This window comes from Alligator sinensis, unplaced genomic scaffold, assembly GCF_000455745.1.
Source record: "Alligator sinensis unplaced genomic scaffold, ASM45574v1 scaffold730_1, whole genome shotgun sequence".
In the NCBI taxonomy this organism is placed as follows: domain Eukaryota; kingdom Metazoa; phylum Chordata; order Crocodylia; family Alligatoridae; genus Alligator; species Alligator sinensis.
Genome location: NW_005842027.1, coordinates 2602302 through 2622795, shown reverse-complemented (window position 1 = coordinate 2622795; position 20494 = coordinate 2602302). Strand labels below are relative to the sequence as shown.

Genomic DNA, 20494 nt, shown 5'->3' with positions numbered 1-20494 from the left:
AACTAGTAGCACTAAGCTGGAGCTAAGAGTAATGGGTTAGGTTCCCACATGAGCTAAACCAGAACAGGTCCATTGACTCAGGTAGAGATAAAGTCAGTTGGAATCAGCTGAGGCTGTAGCCCATGGCTGGCTGGTGCCTCATAAGTTTTCTAACAACATCCCTGCTAGGAATGCCCAATCTTGACATACCATACCTCTCTACATTTCTCTCTTGAATTCTTCATAGCAAAGCCTGCCTGTCATACTGAACTGGCTGATAGTTTTAGGGCATGGGCAGTCATCCGTTGGATCAGACTAGACTAGAGCCAAGAGGCATGCTTTTCCTTCACAAGATTTATGCTTTTCTGAGGTTGATAGGGTTGGTGCATTTGGACTCCAAGTCTGTAAAGTGTACGACCACAACCTCTGCTTGTAAAGAAATAATGGACTGAAGTGACAGGGCTATGTTTGGAGTTTGTCTATTGTGGGTGGTACTCACATGCTTAAAATTAAGTGTGTGCCTAAGTACCTTGTTGAGTAGGGCATAAGACAGTACACTGGGTAGTCTGTAAAAGTATGTTTGTTTGAGGGGGGGTTTGTAGAATACTGGCTCTATAAATCCAAGCCTGAAATTTTCAGAATAGATCATGAGGTTTCAAGAGATATCCTTGAACAGAAGTTGGGCTGTTTGGAAAGCCACCTTCCCTGAATCAGAGGGGACCTTGACATACCAACTCCTCTTAGTTGCCACAAATATATATGTGAATGCACTGAACTAAAAAATATCTTAAGTGTAGGAGTTAGATTGGTGAATGTGTGAATCATTCCTTTCCATTTTCATGAAGTAATACTCTAAAATAATTAAGAAAAATCCTGAGATACTGACAGGTTCTGAAGCACAACATGCAATTTGGAGCTTTTTCTTTTGGATTTTTCCTACCTCTTAACATTGTGGGCTTAGATGAATGAGGTAAAAGAGGCTTTGAGCAATTGTTGCAGCTTCCTCTTCCAGCAGATGTCCCAGCCCTGACATAACTTAAAGCTCCCTTAGTCCAACACAGCATAGGTTTCATAACAACAATGTGCTTCTGGTGGGGAATAGCCCAACAGGACAGCACCTTTCCTTATTGAAATGGTTATATGACAACCGTGTGCTTCATCTGAATAACAATAATAATTTAAAAGCTACTAACTACATCTAAAAATAAAGTCTCTTCCCCCGTCTCTGCTTAAAAGCAAACCCATTATAGAATTCTCTCCCTCTCTCTTTCTCTCTCCTTTTCCCCCTCTGCCTCATGATATTTTTTGTTATTCAGGGATTGTACTGTGACATCCGACAGTTGGTCCAATTTATCAAGGAGGCTCATGGAAATGTCTTTAGAAGGGTGGCACTCAGTGCCCTTTTGGATAGTGCTGAAAAATTAATACCAGGGAAGAAAACAGAGGAAACAGAGCAGGAACCAAAACCTTCAGGGAGCAAAAGGTTTGTGTCTGGGAGTGTAATAAGGCTATGAATTATGTATATAATGCTGTGTAACTTATTGCCTTCAACACAAATGTAGGAAAGTTCATAGGATTGCTTGTTTTATTCCTCTTGTTAGCATGTCATCTCTTCATGTACAAAGCTCAAGTGTGGAGGTGGCATCAGTCTCCCTTAATATTTAATAAAGTGAGGGCTTTGTTGTATATTAATTTTGGACAGCTCCTGGAGCTCATAACCCCTGGATTGTTGGCACGTTAACACCTTCAAGTGGTTTTAAAAACTCATTGTGAAGATCAAAGTTATCCCACTCCAAGGCAGGATTATCTCGTGATCCACATAACCCAGCTAATGTTCCATTAAGGTTTGGCTACTCCCCACAGATGTGCCGCTTAGGTTGAAGGTGTGACTGCAAGCTAGCACCAAACCAATCGACATTTGTGTGGTTCACAGTGCAACATGTAACAAGGGCCTGAGACAGCTTTGGAAGCAGCAGTGAAAAAGTTCAAACCTCACAGAAATAACTGGTAAAACAGGGATTAGATAGCAAAGCAAGGGATTCTTTGGGAGACGGAAAGGTAGAGAAACAGGAAAAGGAGTGAGTGAGTGAGTGAGTGAGTGAGAAGGAGGTTTTGTTTGAAGGGGTGATTTTAAATCCAACAGTTTCATGTGAGGATGACTCAGTCTTGTGCATTGCTTCTCTGGGGAAATAGATTTCGTAGACATTAGGGATGGAAGGGACCTCACGAGGTTATTGGGTCCAGCCCACCACCCAAGAGGCAGGAAGTCAGCTGGGGTCAGATCACCCCAGCAAGATAAGCATCCAAGCATTTCTTAAAGGCATCCAGAGTAGGTGCTTGGACCACTACTGGGGGGAGTCTATTCCAGACTCTGGAGACTCGGACAGTAAAGAAGTTTTTCCTTATGTCCATTCTAAAATGATCTTCCAGCAGTTTGTGACCATTAGACCTTGTCTTCTCTTGGGGTGCCCTGGTGAACAGACATTCTCCCAGTTCCTTATGCACACCCCTTATATACTTATAGGCTGCCACCAAGTCACTCCTGAGCCTTCACTTCTCCAGGCTGAAGAGTCCCATGCCTCTCAGCCTTTCCTCATAAGGCCTGCTCTCTTGATTTCTAATCTTGCGTGTGGCTCTTCTCTGGACTCTCTCAGGCTTCTCTACATCCTTTCTAAAGTGTGGAGCCCAGAATTGGATGCAGTACTCCAGCTGTGGTCTCACCAAGGCCAAGGAAAGTGGGAGGATGACGTCTTGGATCTTGCCTGAGACGCATCAGTAGATGCAAGCCAGAGTTTTATTTGCTTTGTCAGCTATGGCATCAAATTGGTGGTTCATGTTCATCTTGTAGTCAGTAATGACCCCACAAGTCTCTTTTGGTCATGGTGCTAGTGAGTGTAGCGCTGCCGAGCCTATAAGTATGATGTGGGTTTTTTCTCCCGAGGTGAAGCACCTTGCATTTCTCCATGTTGAATGTCATCAGGTTTTGATCTGCTCACCTTGCAAGCCTGTCTAGGTCAGCCTGAATTGCCAGCCTATCTTCTAGCATGATTGCATTTCCCATAATTTGGTGTCATCTGCGAACTTAGCCAGTCTGCTTCTGACACCTGAATCCAGATCATTTATGAATATATTAAAGAGTATTGGTCCAAGTACTGAGCCCTGGGAGATGCCACTGGTCATCATGCACCATATTGACTCTGTTCCGTTGACTGTCACTCTCTGGGTCTGACCACAGAGCCAGTTCCCCAGCCCTCGGACTGTAAGGTTGTCGAGGCTGCAGTTCCCCAATTTTACCATGAGGACATCTTGGGAGACCTAGTCAAAGACTTTTTTGAAATCTAAATATATGACATCAACCTATTCTACTTTGTCCGCGTGATTCATCACCTGGTCATAGAAGGATATGAAGTTGGTCAGGCAAGACCTACCCACAATGAAGCCATGTTGGCTATCTCTCAGAATGTTGCCTTCTGTTAGCCTGTTGTTGATGGTTTCTTTGATGATTTTTCCAAGATCTTTCTAGGAATTGAAGTCAAACTGATGGGCCTGTAGTTCCCTGGATCTTCCTTCCTTCCTTTCTTGAAGATAGGCAGCACACTGGCCCTCTTCCAATCTTCAGGAACCTCTCCCAAGTGCCACGAATTTTAAATATCCTCACCATTGGTTGTGCTATGATGTCAGCCAACTGTTTTAGCACTCTTGGGTACATTCCATCCGGGCCATCTGACTTGTGGATGTCCAGCCTCTCAAGGTGTTCTCTCACAAGATCTTCGCAAATTTTAGGAGTATGATCACCCTTACCCTGGTAGTGCAGCATCCTGTCAGGCAGGGTGATTCCCTTGGGCTGGTGGAAAACTGATGCAAAGTAATCATTGAGGGGATTAGCTTTTTTCTAGGTGTCAGTTGTCAGCTGCCCCATTTGGTTCAGCAAGGTTCGATGTTGCCCTTGGTTTTTTTCAGACTTCCCACATATTTGAAGAAGGACTGTTATTGTCCTTGATTCCCGTAACCAGTTTGAGTTCAGTTTCAGCCTTGGCTTTTCTGGTCTGCTCCCTACAGTTGTGGGCCAGTGCTGCATAATCCTTCTTAGTTGTAGTTCCTGACTTCCATCCCTTATAAGCTTCTCTTTTTAGATTCAGGAGGTCTATGAGTTCCCTGCTGAGCCAAGGGGGTCTCCCAGCCCTTTTGCTACCTTTCCTATAGGCCGGAATGGACTTCTCTTGTGCTTTTAGAATCACATCCTTAAGGAGCAACCTCTCATCATGGACTCCCCTCCCTTCGGATCATGGTCTCTCAAGGCCTCAACAACCAACCTACTGAGCTTGTGAAAGTCCACTTTCCTAAATTCAAGCATTTCTGTATTGCTGGCTGATTTGCCAGCTTTGTGATGGATAGAGAAAGTGATCAACTCGTGATCGCTATCACCGAGCTTCCCTTTGATCCTCAGGTCGCTGACTAGATTATCCTTTTTGCCCAGTACCAGATCCAGCAGCACCTTACCTCTTGTCACCCCATAGACTTCTTGAGTTAAATACAGCTCATCAATACAAGTGAGGAAGCTTCTTTTTTCTAGTGGGCATGCTTTGTCTGGTAGCTGATCCAGGACATGGATCATGATACAAAAGAAATTTAGTCTTGAAATATTGCGTTATTAATATGAAATTTGATCTCGTGGTTGGAGTCATGTTGTATTAAAATATAGGACAGAAGTGTGAGTATAGATCAAAAAGAGAGCTTTAAACTGAAAAAAAGAGGTTGAGTTTCAAGTAACTGGCAACATCAAAAAATTGTTGCATAGCTTTTTTTAGTTTTGGATACACAAAGCCACTGGACAATCTCTGAGATTCACAAAGCCCACTGGCCAAGATTCCAAGGTATTTGAGGTTAGAGTTTTCTGGAAATTAGCCACATTTAAAATGTCTCAAACTGTGTATCCAAAATCCAAAGTACATCAAATTATTAGCTGTTTTTGAAAATCTTGGCCTCCGTTCCCTGCACCAGAGCATTTTTATAGCGATTAAAGGCCAACAGTTTACAAAAAGAGGGGCATGCATTTAAGACAGTTCAATTTTCAAAGTGCTAGATTCCATGTTTAGTGAACAATGTTCACGAGAAGTGAGATATGCCACCTGTTAATTCGATTGTGTTGTCTGCACAGATCTGAGGTGGGAAGCATTGTTATTGATAAGGGACAGGCACAGGCATCATCTGCCCCCGATGAATGTCGCAGTTACCTCTCCAGCCGTCCACTGCAGACTCCAGAGCAGTAAGTGAATGTTTAGCAGTGTGACTGCTTAGAACGCCAATTCTTTAAGGATTCTTTTCTTTAAGTGATACAACAAATGCAGTGGGTATTTGCTACTGACCTTCATGATTATATCTATCAAATTCCCCCATCACATGATGCAAGAAGGGATTGGTACAATTAGACATAACATTGATTTCAGTAGAAAATCAGTGAAGCCTAGCATTGTGTACTAAGCTGAAATGAGCTGTACTGCCAGCTATTTTAGTGATTGGAGGTCCATGAGGTTAGGGTCTGTACACACTCAGCATGAAAAAGCATCTTCTACTGCCCCAGGGTATTTAACATCTGCTATTAAGAAAAAAATAATTAAAATTCACAAGAAATCCCTCCAAATCCCTGCCTTTTCTATTCCTTACATTCTCCTTTTGAGACCATGATTTATGTTGTTCTATTTTTTTAAATAGTAAAATATTATTATATGTATAATGAAGTTATCCTTGGTTATTAACTTGTGCCTCCTGCATTTCCTTTCATATTTTTCAAATCTTCTTTCTGGCAGATACTACCTTGGAGATTTTAGTCTCCTTTAGTGGAAATCTGTAAGAATGTCTGGTGAAGCTATCAGTATGTACATGTGTTTATATTTTCTGAAGACATAACAGACATGATGTTTTCAGGAGAAGCTGCCCATATTCTATGACGAGAGAAGAGATCTCAACTGGGAGATTTCTATTTCTAAGTCTTTCAACCCTGCCCACCCCTTTCTTTTCTTCTACAGCTACTAAGTCTGCAGTGATTTATCTATGTTGCCATGGAAATGATGCGTAATCATAAATGCGATGCTCCAAGTTTGCTGCAGGATCAAGTAGGGGAAAGATGGGTTGTGAGGGAGAAAGCCTTAGTTTAAGAAGAAATAGAATTTTCTAATTAGAAAATTTTATAGGAATGACTGAACAAAACATGTGAGTGGGTGTATATATTAGTCTACTTAATTGGAGTTTTGGTCCAGTCTTAAAGTTCATCTTTGCTGAGTACAGTCATAGTTCTTGAAACTTCTCATACAGTTTGACCCAGTGGAGGACCCACCTTTTTGGCAGGCATGCCACAGATTAGCTCTACTCCTCCCTGAGTGCCCCTCCAATCCTCTTCCTCTGTCCAATATGCTGCTCTGCTTTCTGCTCTGTGCTTCTTCCTCACACTCCTGCTCTGTTTTCAGCTTCCTTCCTTGTGCTCCCTGCTTGATCTGCTCTTCTGCCTTCTGCTACCATCAGCTTCTGTATTAGGGTGGCACTAGGGAATGGAGCACTGGACTTGGGCCCAGGGACCTCATGCTCTCTCCCCAGCTTTGCCAGTCACTTCACCACCCTGGGCCTCAGTTTCCTTATCAATAAAATGAGGATGATGATATTGATCTTTGCAAAGCACTCTAAGGATGAAAAGTGTCACGTTGTATTACTTTAAACGGTGGCTTCATGATGGACTGAATCTGAATCTGGCTGGGCTGCAGTACTGCAAAGATAGACCTGGGGGTTACAGTGAATGATAAACTGAATATGAGCCAACAGTGTGGTCTTGCTGCCAAAAAAAAAAAAAATAGCTAACAGCATATTGGGTTGTATTAACACAAGTGTCACTTGGAAGTCAAGAGAAGTGATTCTTCCATGATTTGGCACTAGTAAGGTCTCACCTGAAGTACTGTGTCCAGTTTTAGGCTCCACACTTCAGAAAAGATGGGGACAAATTGGAAAGAGTTTTTCAGAGAACAGCAACAATTTTTAGAGTCATAGGAAAAATGACTAATGAGAAAAGGCTGGAAGAAATAGTGTTATATAGTCTGGAGAAGAGAAGATTAAAGTGGGGAAGGGATTTAATAACATTCATCAAGTACTTGAAGGTTGGTTATAAAGAAGATGGAAATAGCCTTTTTTCTGTGGCTGTAGGGGACAGGACTAGAGCAATGGCCTCAAACTGTAGCAAAGGAAATCTAGGTTGCAGATTAGGAAGAACTTTCTGATTATGAGGGTGGTCAAGCATTGCAACAGGCTACCTAGAGAAGTTGTGAAATCTCCATCCCTGAAAATTTTCAAGAGCAGGATAGCCAGACACTTGACTTTGATGGTTTTGTCAGGGTTTATCTTGCCTTGAACAGGGGTCTGGCCTAAATAACCTAAGGAGATCCCATCCAGCCCTACTTTTCTATGATCTTATGAACCCTGCCTCTGATGATAAGGATGTAAGAAGAGCAGAAAATTCTAGTCTTCTGAAGAAGAATTATATTTATTACTTCTTGTCAAAGTCCTGTCATGGCCATTTGGAGTTGTTGGTGCAGAGTGTACTATTTGTATTCCAGTAAATTTGTTAAAACTATGACTTCATACAGTGTCCCAAATGGAATCTTAGTATACAAAAACGTTTTAATAAATGTACTTTTGAAGGCATTTTTCCTGCATGCTATCACTGGTCACTTTGTCCACAAAAGTGAAATTCTTCAGTAGAAGGACAGAGAAAACTGAACAGCCTTTCTAAAATTCAAGCTCTCCATGGCAGAAGCTATTGTTATTTTTTGACTTGTGCAATACTGAACATGTTGTCTGGCTTAATAAATTATCTTGAGACAAATAAGTCTGAAATTCTTAGAATAACAAGTGCCAAGTAATAGAAGTTAGTATAAGAAAACATCATTCAAATGTGCTTGACAGCGTAAAAGTTACTGCCAAGTATGTGTATTAAAGTTGTGGTTATCTGTTGTCATTTCTTGCAGCGATGAGCAAATGCAGGGGGCTGTTCTGGGACGCAAGGACTTCTGGCGGAAGATGTTTAAGTCGCAGAGTGCAGCAAGCGATACAAGTAGCCAGTCAGAGCAGGATACATCAGAATGCACCACAGCTCACTCTGGGACAACCACTGAAAGGCGCTCTCGCTCCCGTTCCCGACGGATCTCTCTCCGAAAGAAACTCAAACTCCCCATAGGTAAATGTATGTCTCTCTATATTATATATATGTATTGCATGTGCAGACTTGCAGGGAAAATATCTATCTGGGGACTTGCATAGTATAGACAGGCAGTGTCTGAGTGCCTCATAGTTTTTAATGTATTAATTTTCATGATACACCTGTGAGGTATGACATTGCTATTGAATCCCTGTTTTACAAGAAAATTTTACAAGGGAGAAATTGAGGCATACAAAGAAACTAAGCGCCCAATCCTATTCCACATATTAAACACATAAGTTTGATTCTGCTCAAGTCTTTGAAGAAAGGTAACATGTCATCAGTGTAGCCTTAAAACTAAGTCACAAAAAGCAGCGAACAGGATAGGAGCCATCCACCTTTTGCATTAACTTTTTTTCAAGGGCTCAAGCTGGGTAGATTAGGATCACCCTTAGGCATTCAAGTGCCTATTAAGTGAAATAGGATCTGATGACTTACCCAAGATCTCAAAGGAAGTCTGTGGCAGGGCAGAGAATTGAATTTAGGTCTTTCAGGTTTAGAGGCTAATTCCCTAATCCCTGGACCATCCTTCCTCCCAGAAAAACATTCTGAACAGACTTCAATAGGAAAAGAATTAAGTATTACTCATCTCTTCTCACTGACCTGTCTTGGTTTTCATCCATCATAACCCTAACATTCAGCCTTTCATGCTATGGATTAAACCATGATCTTTTAATGCATGTAACATGAACAAGCCTTATCTTTCAACCTTTTCTCATATCACATTATTTCCATTGCAAAGAAACATGTTTGTACAGGTTGATAGAGGCAGCTTGGAACAATTTCATAATTGTTCTGATTGGCTTTCTCTGCAACAGGGAACTGGCTGAAGCGGTCCTCCCTCTCTGGACTGGCTGATGGAGTGGAAGACCTCCTGGATATCAGCTCTGTAGACCGTCTTTCTTTCATCAGGCAGAGTTCCAAGGTAAATAAATAATTTCAGATTAGTGGGAAGGATAGAGGGCCAGAGTCTGGCTACTTATAGACCACTTCTAGCTCCCAAGGAAACTTCTGTGATCTGCATGGACATTGCAGCTGATCATGCCCGGGAGCAAAAATCTACAGAGCTCTGGGGACCAGGGGATTTTGGTAGAATTCCAAAGCCATGGAACCAATTACCTCCCAAGGTCAGAAGTCTGTGACCTACTGTTTGTAAGTGTGCATGCATTCAACCTAACCATCCTGGCTGGGTACCAGCAGCTCTGTGGGGTGGTGTAGTGGGGACATTCTTACCCTGGATTCTGGAGGGGTAACCTCTTTGTTTCTCTGATTCCACACAATCTTTAAGGAAGTGAAAGAGCATCTATGTAGTAATATGCCTTTGTCCCTGCCTCCCATTTGTTCTTCTGTCTAACATATTTCTATACATAGAGACCCTGAAGTACTTTGTTCTGGGTTTGGACACCCCCTTCCAGAATTCCAAGATCCAAACCCCTCACCAAAGATCAGCATAACCACATTAAGGTGGTGATAGCTGTATTTGTCTCACAAGCACAAGGGAGGCCATCCTGCAAGGAGAGAGACTGAAAATGGCAGGTGACATTTTCCCTTCCCCTGAGATGAGAGAGGTGCTGGGTGATGATCCAGGCTGGGACAGCAATGATACTACTTCACTATTTTTGTATGTGGGGCTGACTATTGTATTACTGGACATGATAATGGGGGGACATAAAAGTGACTTTGGAAAAACAGGGAAGAGTTGAAAGTTACAAGTCTTTAAGGACATATGTAAGATGGAACCAGGTAGCTGAAAAGTAAACAAAGAACAGTCGTGTCAAGGGGGTCAGATGAGGACATAGAAGTCAAATGGTATGGTCACAGCAATAAGAGATCATCATCTAAATGAGAGATCAGGAAAAAAGATGGTAGTGGCTGTGGTGTCTGAGAAGACTCCCTTTCTGGCAATGGAATGGCATAGACCCAGATCTGTTGCTGTTATGATGTACAATGCTATAGTCCAGGGGTGGGCAAAATGCAGCCCATGGGCCAGATGCAGCCTGCCAGGCCATTCTATCCGGCCCACAGGGCTCCTAAAAACTTTAGAAAATTAATATTTATCTGCCCCTGGCTGCCTGTCATGTGGCCCTCAATGGCTTACCAAAACTCAGTAAGCGGCCCTCTGCCCAAAATTATTGCCCACCCTTGCTATAGCCTATCCTGTATATGCTTCATTTCCATGACAAAAATGAAAGAGACCATACAATGTCATGATGAGACTCCAGTCTACCTCTTCATTTGTTCAGGTGAAATTCACTAGTGCAGTGAAACTGTCAGAAGGAGGACCAGGAGGTGGCCTGGAGAATGGGCGAGATGAAGAGGAGAATTTCTTCAAGCGTCTTGGTAAATGGCGCACCTGCCGAAGACACTCATCCAAGCTTCATCACACAGAAGAAAAAGATGGTTAGAAATCAGGGTTCTTTTCTTTTTTTAATTTTTCTTTTATTTCTTTTTCTTTCTATCTACCTATCAATCTTTCTTTCTATATTTTAGCCCTTCTTCTCCTTTCCCTGCTTTTCACTGTTTTTGTAACCATTCAGTTCTCCAACTTTTTGTTCTTTGTAACCATTTTCTTTCCCTTCCCCCTTTCTTTCATTTTGATTTTAAAAGAAACTCTAGCAGCCTAGAATTTTTTAAAAAGGAAATATCTCCAAAATTAATATTATATAATATTTGGACTTTCAAAGGAAAATTGAATAGAATCAAATTGACAAACTTGAAAAATTTATACTTGATCCAAAGCAATGACTCAGTCCAAAATAAGGCATGTGAATCTTTCATTCCTTTATATAATGATGGATGCTCCATCAGCTTTTTACGACTATATGACAGCTTTAGCAAAGTCTAGCATTGATGAAATGGAAATAGCTGTATAAACCTTGTTTTAATTATCTCTTTTCTTCTGTGTTTGCATGTCTAGTGTCTGCATACCATTCGTTAAAGAGATGCTGTCCCTTTTTCTCAAACAAAGAAATAATAATAATAATAATAATAGCTTTCCAAGAAAATATATCTAAACGCAATTACAATTTTTAAAAAATCAGTGGTTTTATGAAAAGTGCTTCAAGTAATACTTAAAGGAATAGGATATTATATGTTCAAGCAGGCATCCAATTGCAGATAGTCTCAGCCCAGAAACCTGATCCTTGTTCTCAAGGAGCCAACCTCACATCTTGACATTCTTTTATTTTTATTTAAAACAACACACACACACAAAGGGGTGGATTTTTTTTCATCCTTCTTTCTTCTATTTTCATGGTTTGTTATGTTCCCTGACATTACATTTTACATGATTAGATATTAACCCGTGGCTGGATTGCATCATTGTATGACTTGGCTTTGGAGTATAGTAAATACAAAACACATTGTCTATGCCAGGGTTATCAAACTCACCTGGCACCCTTACAGGCCAGCTCCAGATACAGTGGTAGCAGGTGAGCCCCAGCAGTGGGGCAAGTGGTGGCAGCATTGAGGTGAGCAGTACCAGCAGCTGTGGGAGTTAATTCAGCCATCACTTGCTCTCTATTGCTGATATGTACTGTCAGTGTGGCTCTGTACTCTGGATTTTGGGGGTGGGTTCAACCCCCAAATTCCTGGATCCTCTCCTGTGGACCAAAAAACAACTCTGTGAGCCAGGTCTGGTCCATAAGCCCTATGTTGGCTGCCTCTGGTTTAAGCAAACAATGTCAACAGTAGAAGTAAAATATAGGGCATTGGTCATTAAGTGAAGTCCTTTTGGCTTGTCCATTCCTAATACATGTTGATTGGTTTCTTATACAGCAATTCTTATACAGCGTGACTACAGCGTGCTACAGTCTTACCATAATGATTCTTTTCAGAATTGATAGCTACCCACATATGAGTTATCAGATCAACATAATCATGGCATCCTGTATTTTGCAGGAAAGCTGCATATGCAGTTTCATTAATTGAATAGAGATATGCTCTAGATTAGATCCTTGCCCTTGTTGTAGTTACTCAGCACATGGTCTCCAGCGTACCAAAGGCTGCCAAGCCAGTAGAGCCTGAGAATTCCACCAGTGTGAGGGAATCCTTAGGTAACAGCTGATGTCATTGCTTCTGTCTTACCTTCACCTTGCTCCCCGCATCAGCAGGGACACAACCAAAGAAAAGAATATGAACAAAGAAATACTGCATTTGGCTGACCTCTGGCTATCAAAACAGCTCCTGGGTATCCACTGTCAATCAGCACAACTCAGAGCAATCATAAGGCTACTCTAAATTGTACCCTAGGATGTTCAACACCAAGGAATGTGAGGCGGTACACAGCTACTTTTGCACCCTCTCACTAGTGACTAAAATGTTATTGGGGATCTGGCCTCGTAGTCCAAAAGGATTAGTCTTTTGCCTGAAGTCTATATGTTGCTGTATCAACCTAAAAATAACCCACCTCCATTGCTTACATTTCCCCTAGCATCTTTTTTGTCTTGTTTGCCTTTATCTATGCTCACATATTTTCAACACTTTCTACACGTTAACCTCAATTAAGCATTTCTGAGCAAAATCTGGCCAAAAAATTACCAGAAAGAGGTTAATTCAATTGAAGAGGATGTGAAATCCTTCACATGAATCATAAAACACAAAGATCCTTCCTTTATTTCTCAGCTTGGAATGACAGCCAGTTAGCAGTTTGACTGTACCGATTTGTTATTACAAAATGAGAGCATAAAGCTTTTGGCTAGAGATACGAGTGCAGTTTGCTATTCTACTTTGCATCAGGTGTGTTTCAAAATTGGAAATCTAAGGCTGACCTTGTACATCCAAAATTCTTATTAAATTTAAGTTCCCAGCATTTTATGTACAGAATTTCAAGTATGACTGCAATTCCCAAATGAAGAGTTTCTTTATTCTGTGTTACATTATATAATAGTGTATGTTATGTGTAACACATCTTAGCATATGTAATACTAAGATGATGCTCTTATTACCTATGTGAGCTTTAAACTATCTGAAGTATTTCAGCACATTGTGAATAACACTGTATGTCACATACTTTTATGATGAAAAATTGAAACATCTCTTTCACCTGCCCAAGAGAAGTGTACATTAAGATTTGTGTGTTTGTCTGTAAAGGGATTTATATGCGGGACATGCTTGGCTTTGAAATCCAGTGCATGCATTAGAAATGCCATAATAAATATGAGTCAGTGGGTGGTGTGAAAGCTAAGAAAAAGATCTTTATGGTTGGGGAAGACAAGACTGACAAAGCGTGCATAGATTCTTATGGGTGGGACTTGTCTATTGTTTGTAAGGTTAGGAAAATTGGGATTTTGAGACATTTTTCTAAACGTCTCACACATCAAATTTGGAAAAATGAATTGTGAAAGTAAAGGAACTATGTTATCACATCCAATAAGAAGCTGATATGTAATGAGAGAGAAATCCCAGGACAAAAAAAACATACTTATGCTAGTGTGAGTGTGTTTGTGATATAAATATGAGTATATAATGCACAGATTCTCAATATAATCTGTATGGCTAGATCATACATGGTCAGCCATCTTCTGGAACTTGTGGGATCAAAGCCTAGGCCTGCAAGCATGCATATATACATGTATTTTGAATAGTGTATACGCACATTATGCTATGTGTTTCAAATGGAAATTTGTGATTTAGGGATTAACAAGGGTAACATGATTTTTCCCAAATTATATCAAACTGAGTTAATCAAATATACAAAAGTGCCTTTGAGAGTAGGATTTTTTTGTGAATACAGTGAAAAGTAACACAGAGATCAACATGTATATGGGGATGTAAACTTTTCTAAGTATCCATAACTTCCCTAGGAATCAAGGGAGAAACCTCTCAAGTAAGATGGACGTGTTATTAAATTGTGAAGAACTGAATGAATGGCTGACTCTGGGATAGAGCTTTTGTCAGTGTTACTGTCCTAACTTCTTTTTGGCATTTGTGATGTTGTGCTGTCGTATCACCGTGCTTATGCTTTCTCCACATCCTGCTCCCTTTGCCTTTGTTTTAAAATATGACAACTGGGTACAAAGCATTAGAACAAAAAACCCAATTAGAGTAAAAGGAAAAAAAAGACTAGTCATCTGTCAAGTTATTTATGAATGTTAGCTTTCATTGTAGTTTGTCACTAAGATCACTGGGATGTTTATGTATTTCATACCCGTGTATGAATTATACAATTGATCATTTATGTAGAAGAGGTCTTGAGCTTATACTTAGAATGCAGTATCAGGCTAAAGAAGTGAGTGGCAATGTATTTTACAGAGGAGACTTTGTTCTTTGAGGTTTTTATTTAACACATTTTTCATTCAATGCAAAACTTACAGTAGCATTTTTCTCTCACAAACTGGACAAAATAACTTTGAGTGTTCATTGTATAAAGCCTCTTCAGAGAAATAATCTTCTATACACACAGCAAGTGGCAGTGAGAAGTACAAAACTCCCTAAATATGTAAAGCTTTTGCAGAGTTTAGGCAATGATTTCTACTAACTGGGCTGGATCCCCAACACTGTAAATCAGCCTAACTCCAGGGAAGTTAACAGAGCTATACTAGTTTGCAGCAGCTAAAGATCATTGGCTAATGCAAGCTTGTCCTCCGTTAGTGGGGAAAAGAAATTAGCATCTTGATCACTAACAAGGGGGACTGATTCTGCTGTCATTAAAATCAATCATTCCCATTGATTTCAGTTAGCTCAGGATCTAGCCCCTGAACTATCAGTAAATTACCAGTTTATCTTGTCATATATCAGATTGAAGACCTGAGAATAAGAGTGTGGGCTAAAAATGTAAGGTAAAAGGTTCTTAACCCATACTCTGTCCCATTTTTATATCATGTAAAGAGGGGCAGTATAAGTCCCTGGTATGTCCAGGTAAAGATTTCCCCCATGTAGAGCTTGTGGAAGACAGCCATAAGATAGCATTTCCAGCATCCCTTTATAGACTCTAGGAATACTTGGTGGAAGTACAGCACTGGGTGCTGAAGGGGTTCTGGTATGATTGTTGTCCATAGAAAAACACATGGAAGCTGCTATATCTAAGTAGCTGAGACCCAGTATCTACATTGTTTGAGGCCTTATGGAGCAGACCAGGATTAAAAAGACACTTGGACTGTGAGTTTCTGTTCTGCACCTCATAGAGACACAGCACAGAATCAGAACCTGAGAGATTAGGTAGACGTGGAACCCAATATCTGTGTGCAGCCCAAACAAGATATTATGGCATAATAGCTGTGTATTTCTAGCAGGTACATTTAAATGTGGCAGATAGTTGAGGAGCAAAGAAGAGGTACAAATAGGATAGTGTTGCCCACTTATATATATATAAAGAATCCTTCTTGGTGGCTCTGGCTTTTATTCTCATGAAATGTGTTCAAAACCAGATTTGTTTTTATTTCTGGGCATATCATGACAACCATGAACATTCATTCTTATAAAAATAAAATTTGCTTAATCCCTGTTTGTATAATTAAGGAAAAAAATATCCATTTGGGGTTTCCCTATTGCTTTAGTACTAGGTGCTTCTCATTTAACTATTTTTGGAGGAGTGCTAGAGTTCAGCTGTTCTCTGTACTCCATTGGCAAGGTATGTCTTTTCAAAGGTGTTGCCTAACTTTTGTCCCTTAAATCCATGTTAGAAATTACCAGAGTCCCAATCCAGTGTTCTGTGTTCCTTTGCTATTCTTTAAGACCTTTCTATGCCTATAAATGGGAATATAAAAAGAAAGCTCAGGATCTGGCTAGTCTTGGCTTTGACTAGGTAGCTTGGATTTCAAACTATTTTTCAGATTTCTCCTTTTACTCCTTTTCTACTCATTGACAGTTCTATCCAGCTGCTTAAGGTTTCCAGCCCTGTGCCCTCAGAGGCTATGAAACTCTTATATACTCCCATCTGTTATGCACCTGACCGTCAGACCTTTCTGACTTTGCTTTAAGAAGGCAAAGATGGCAGCTGAGCCATGAACGGTATTGCTGTTGTGGGGATAAAGAAATCCAATTAATCTCCCTTGCTTGCACTGGAGAGGGGGGAGAGGCTGTGTGGTCAAAGCCACACATCCCCTGCTCATTGCTTCAGTGTAGGATTCCTTTAATTTTCTTGTGTTTTACCAACAAATAACGAATATTTCAATATTTCTTCCAAATAACATTCACAAGTTACGTTCACTGCATATATTGGTAGGCTTCAACTACCTACCTGCCTTTATCACTGGGAGGTTTTCATTCCAGTATGCAGCATGATTTGTTGACTTGTCACACAAAATTAATATGCCAAGTTAGTATCATGCACAAAAGGAACTTTATTGGTTTCATTTTCAAGAGTGATTGGTCAAGCACTCAGTATGGGTGCTTCCATGTTGAGGTGCACCAAATATGAGACAATTGAAAGGGCCTGATTTTCAAGAGATGGGTGCAAATGAGGCCATGTAAGGGATCTTCAACTGGGCACCCTGAAATTAAGACTTCTAAAACTAAATAGTCACTTCTGGAAATTTAGGCTGGGAAATAATATCTGATACCTGCCTCATGCATTTCTTAGAATTATTACTAATTTGTTTAAATGTTGCTTGATAATACAAAATTATCAAAATAATATACAACAGATAGGCTTATTGCATACTTGTTCATAAGAACAATTGGTCGTTACGAAGGATGGGAATTTAAGTCAGAGGCACTGACCAGTTTGGAGGGGGAGTGAGGGGAGACGGGAAAAAGCTCAAAGAAACAGAAACAGTTTCTAATAGCATAGTAGCATTTAAAAAAAAAATAAAGACATTGGGCCATATTGTGGAATCTCCAGCACTGGAGCTTTGTAAGGGTAGTTCAGACACAAATCTGCCAGAAATGGTTTAGGTATAGTTGAACCTGCCTTCAGGGAGGGGGATGGCCTCCTTGAGGTCTCTTCTGAGTTCACTTAAACTAGACTAAATCTAAAGCAGTCTACTGAGATCCAAGGAATGTTTTGTGTTCATTTATTCATTTTGTTTATGTCAATATAAGCAAGTTAGGAATCAGGCTCACAGGTAACATGTCTCATCTAAGCTATTGAGTGGCATAGGAACTGCCACGGATGCTCGGATTGTGCATGATGCAGGTTGTCAAGTTGAAGAAAGGAGCTGGGACAGGATCATACATGTCAGGATTTCTATGCAACTCTTTATTTGTGAGATACTGTGTTCCCCTTTTCTTCCTTGGTCCCCATCCCCTCCCCGGATCCCCTTTCTACCCTCTGCCTCCTTAGGTTGCCACGGTTTTGATGATCATTTGGCCTCCAACCAGGAAGGTGGAAAATCTAAAAATGTAGTGAACCTGGGAGCAATAAGACAAGGCATGAAGCGCTTTCAATTTCTTCTGAACTGCTGTGAGCCAGGCACAATCCCTGATGCTTCAATCCTGGCAGCTGCACTTGATCTTGTAAGTCTTTGTGCCAAGCTTTCATTAACCTATATCATTCTGCTAAGTAATAATGTACAGGCTGGGGCATACTGAAATACCACTGTTATTAGATAAGGTTGATAAAGCCTTCTGAGAGGACAGTTTTATATGCGTGCAAAATTTTATTGTTATTAGTTAAAGTGACTAAATAATAGGCAAAGAAAATGGATCTCCATTATTACACAGATCCCCCTAATAACACTATTACTAACATACAGCTTAGAGCCTGAATTTAAAAGCTCTATTAGCAACCATTAAGCTTCCGTGTTGTAAACCTCTTATAACAATAACACCATATAGCAGGGGTCAGCAACCGCCAGCACGCGTACTGAGCATGGCACACTAGACCACTTTGCTCGGCACAACACCGCGAGCCCAGGATCTAAGCAACTGCTGCCAGCTACGGAGCCGAGGCTGTTCCCAGCAGGTGGCTGCGGGGCTGCAAGCCCTGCTGCAAGCAGAATGGACCCCGTGGGCCAGCTGCAGCCAGGAGGCTGCAAACTCCGGGCTCCAGCATGTTGGCACTCTGGTATCTTCCAAGGTAGACATTGTGGTTTTTTTGACACTCTGGCCAAAAAACATTGCCTACCCTGCCATATAGTTTATAGAGCAAGGAGTGGGTCACAGCTAGCTACGGGGATGCAGTGCCACTGAGGGGCTACGGTAGATCTGTGAGCAAAATGATGTTTGGCTGTTAGTTCCCACAGCCACTCAGTAGAAAAACTCCAAGAGTCCAGGTTTGTCTGTTTTGGGGGGGTTTAATGTATATGATTTGATAATTCAAAGATCAAAGTCCTAGATATAAGCTCAATGCAGTTTACTGTTCCCCCTTTGCTATCCTTTATAGTGTACTGTCTCTACTTTTGTCCTCTTCCTTTAGGCTGCTCTCTCTCTCTTCCCACATGTCCTGGTCTCTAATGTCATCAACAGCTGCTCTCTTCTCTGCCCTTCCCTTATCTCTAACTGTTGCTGCTGCTGTTTCTGTTCTCATAGTTAGCCTTGTGGAGCATTTGTATTCCGTGACTTTTCTGCTTAAGCTAGTTTTCTGCCCAGATAGCATTGGTTGGTTATATCTTATAATTCATGGGTGGGATATCACACCTGTGAATTACACCTTTTTACATATGCTGCACTGTTTATGACAGTGTGCAACATATCTTCCCCAAAGCTGCAGGTTCAAACCCAGTTTACCTTAGTTATTGGCCACAAGTTGCTGTGCCCATCTGATTTTGCATGTGCTGTGCTCATTCCATTTTCTAGTGGGCAGGTGTCTGTTTCTCTGAAGCCCACCATCATGACTGGTACTAACTGGTACCCTTGTGGAATGACTGCAGCATCAGCAGAGTAGGGAAGCTGTGAATCATCTGGAAGACTGACCCATCCTTTCAGAAGTGGTTCCTGCTAGTCAGGATTGAGACAAGCTTGCAAAGCAGTGTGGGAAGTCTTTCTGTCCTGCTGCTCATGCTACGTGAAAATGATTTCATTCTCCAGGGCTGCCAAGCTGCACCCAGTGTGAGCATTAAATTAACAAATAAACAGAAAATGGAGGATGGGGGGGTGGGAGTCAGTGGAAGAAGGAGGATCTCACTGTAGTCAATTTAGATTGTGCTGTGTTATTTTAATACCCTTCTGAGAATGCAGTACAGTATATGCTGTAACAAATCATATTGCATCTAAGAACAGTGTAATAGAGAAATATGCTGTGTTGCATCAATCTGGCAAGGGGAGATGTCTTTCCCTCCTCCTTAAAATTTGTCCTGTATTTGAGCTACAGCCCCATTCACTGTATTCTTATTTACTAGGTTAACTGCAAATCAATAAACACATATGATATATGGCCCAGGGGATCATTGGAACTGGGTTCACTCTATTCCTTCTCTGTTAGATGAGTTAAATTATTTTGGTTTCAGCATGAAATCGTGTTGATTTCTATGAAAGGACAATGTGGGATCATCCTGATTAAACTCCCTGGACTGGAATCTGATCTCAGTTGCAGTGCATGCTAATACAGAAAAACTTTTTAAAAAATCAGTAGATCTAGTGTAAAAGCATAATAGGTTGTTGCCTATGAAAATGCATGCCTCTCTGAATCAGTTAGTCTCTAAGGGCATTTATACACATACTTTTTTGTGCCACGACATGCCCAAGACCTGGCAGGTCAGAGCAGACTTGATTGAGTCTGCTCTGCACACAAGCTGATGCACACTGCACTGTGCCACGTGCAGTTGTATAAGTGGCACAATGTGCATCAGTACACAGAAAATGGTCGTGGTGTGCTTTTGAACTAAAACACCCCCGATATGTTTTAGTTCAAAACTGGCAAGGGGAGATGTCTTTCCCTCCTCCTTAAAATTTGTCCTGTATTTGAGCTACAGCCCCATTCACTGTATTCTTATTTACTAGGTTAACTGCAAATCAATAAACACATATGATATATGGCCCAGGGGATCATTGGAACTGGGTTCACTCTATTCCTTCTCTGTTAGATGAGTTAAATTATTTTGGTTTCAGCATGAAATCGTGTTGATTTCTATGAAAGGACAATGTGGGATCATCCTGATTAAACTCCCTGGACTGGAATCTGATCTCAGTTGCAGTGCATGCTAATACAGAAAAACTTTTTAAAAAATCAGTAGATCTAGTGTAAAAGCATAATAGGTTGTTGCCTATGAAAATGCATGCCTCTCTGAATCAGTTAGTCTCTAAGGGCATTTATACACATACTTTTTTGTGCCACGACATGCCCAAGACCTGGCAGGTCAGAGCAGACTTGATTGAGTCTGCTCTGCACACAAGCTGATGCACACTGCACTGTGCCACGTGCAGTTGTATAAGTGGCACAATGTGCATCAGTACACA

At 41.0% G+C, this 20494-nt stretch overlaps 1 protein-coding gene across 1 annotated transcript in view; it reads left to right on the top strand.

Annotated features, from left to right (window-relative positions):
- UNC80 (unc-80 homolog, NALCN channel complex subunit) overlaps positions 1–20494 on the top strand; it is a 200673-nt gene that overhangs the window by 57601 nt on the left and 122578 nt on the right. The window contains exons 17-22 of the mRNA XM_006022285.2: positions 1296–1462; positions 5138–5245; positions 7989–8203; positions 9037–9143; positions 10462–10558; positions 17442–17614. Coding sequence (XP_006022347.1) covers positions 1296–1462; positions 5138–5245; positions 7989–8203; positions 9037–9143; positions 10462–10558; positions 17442–17614 — 867 coding nt within the window. The remainder of the gene's footprint in view (positions 1–1295; positions 1463–5137; positions 5246–7988; positions 8204–9036; positions 9144–10461; positions 10559–17441; positions 17615–20494) is intronic.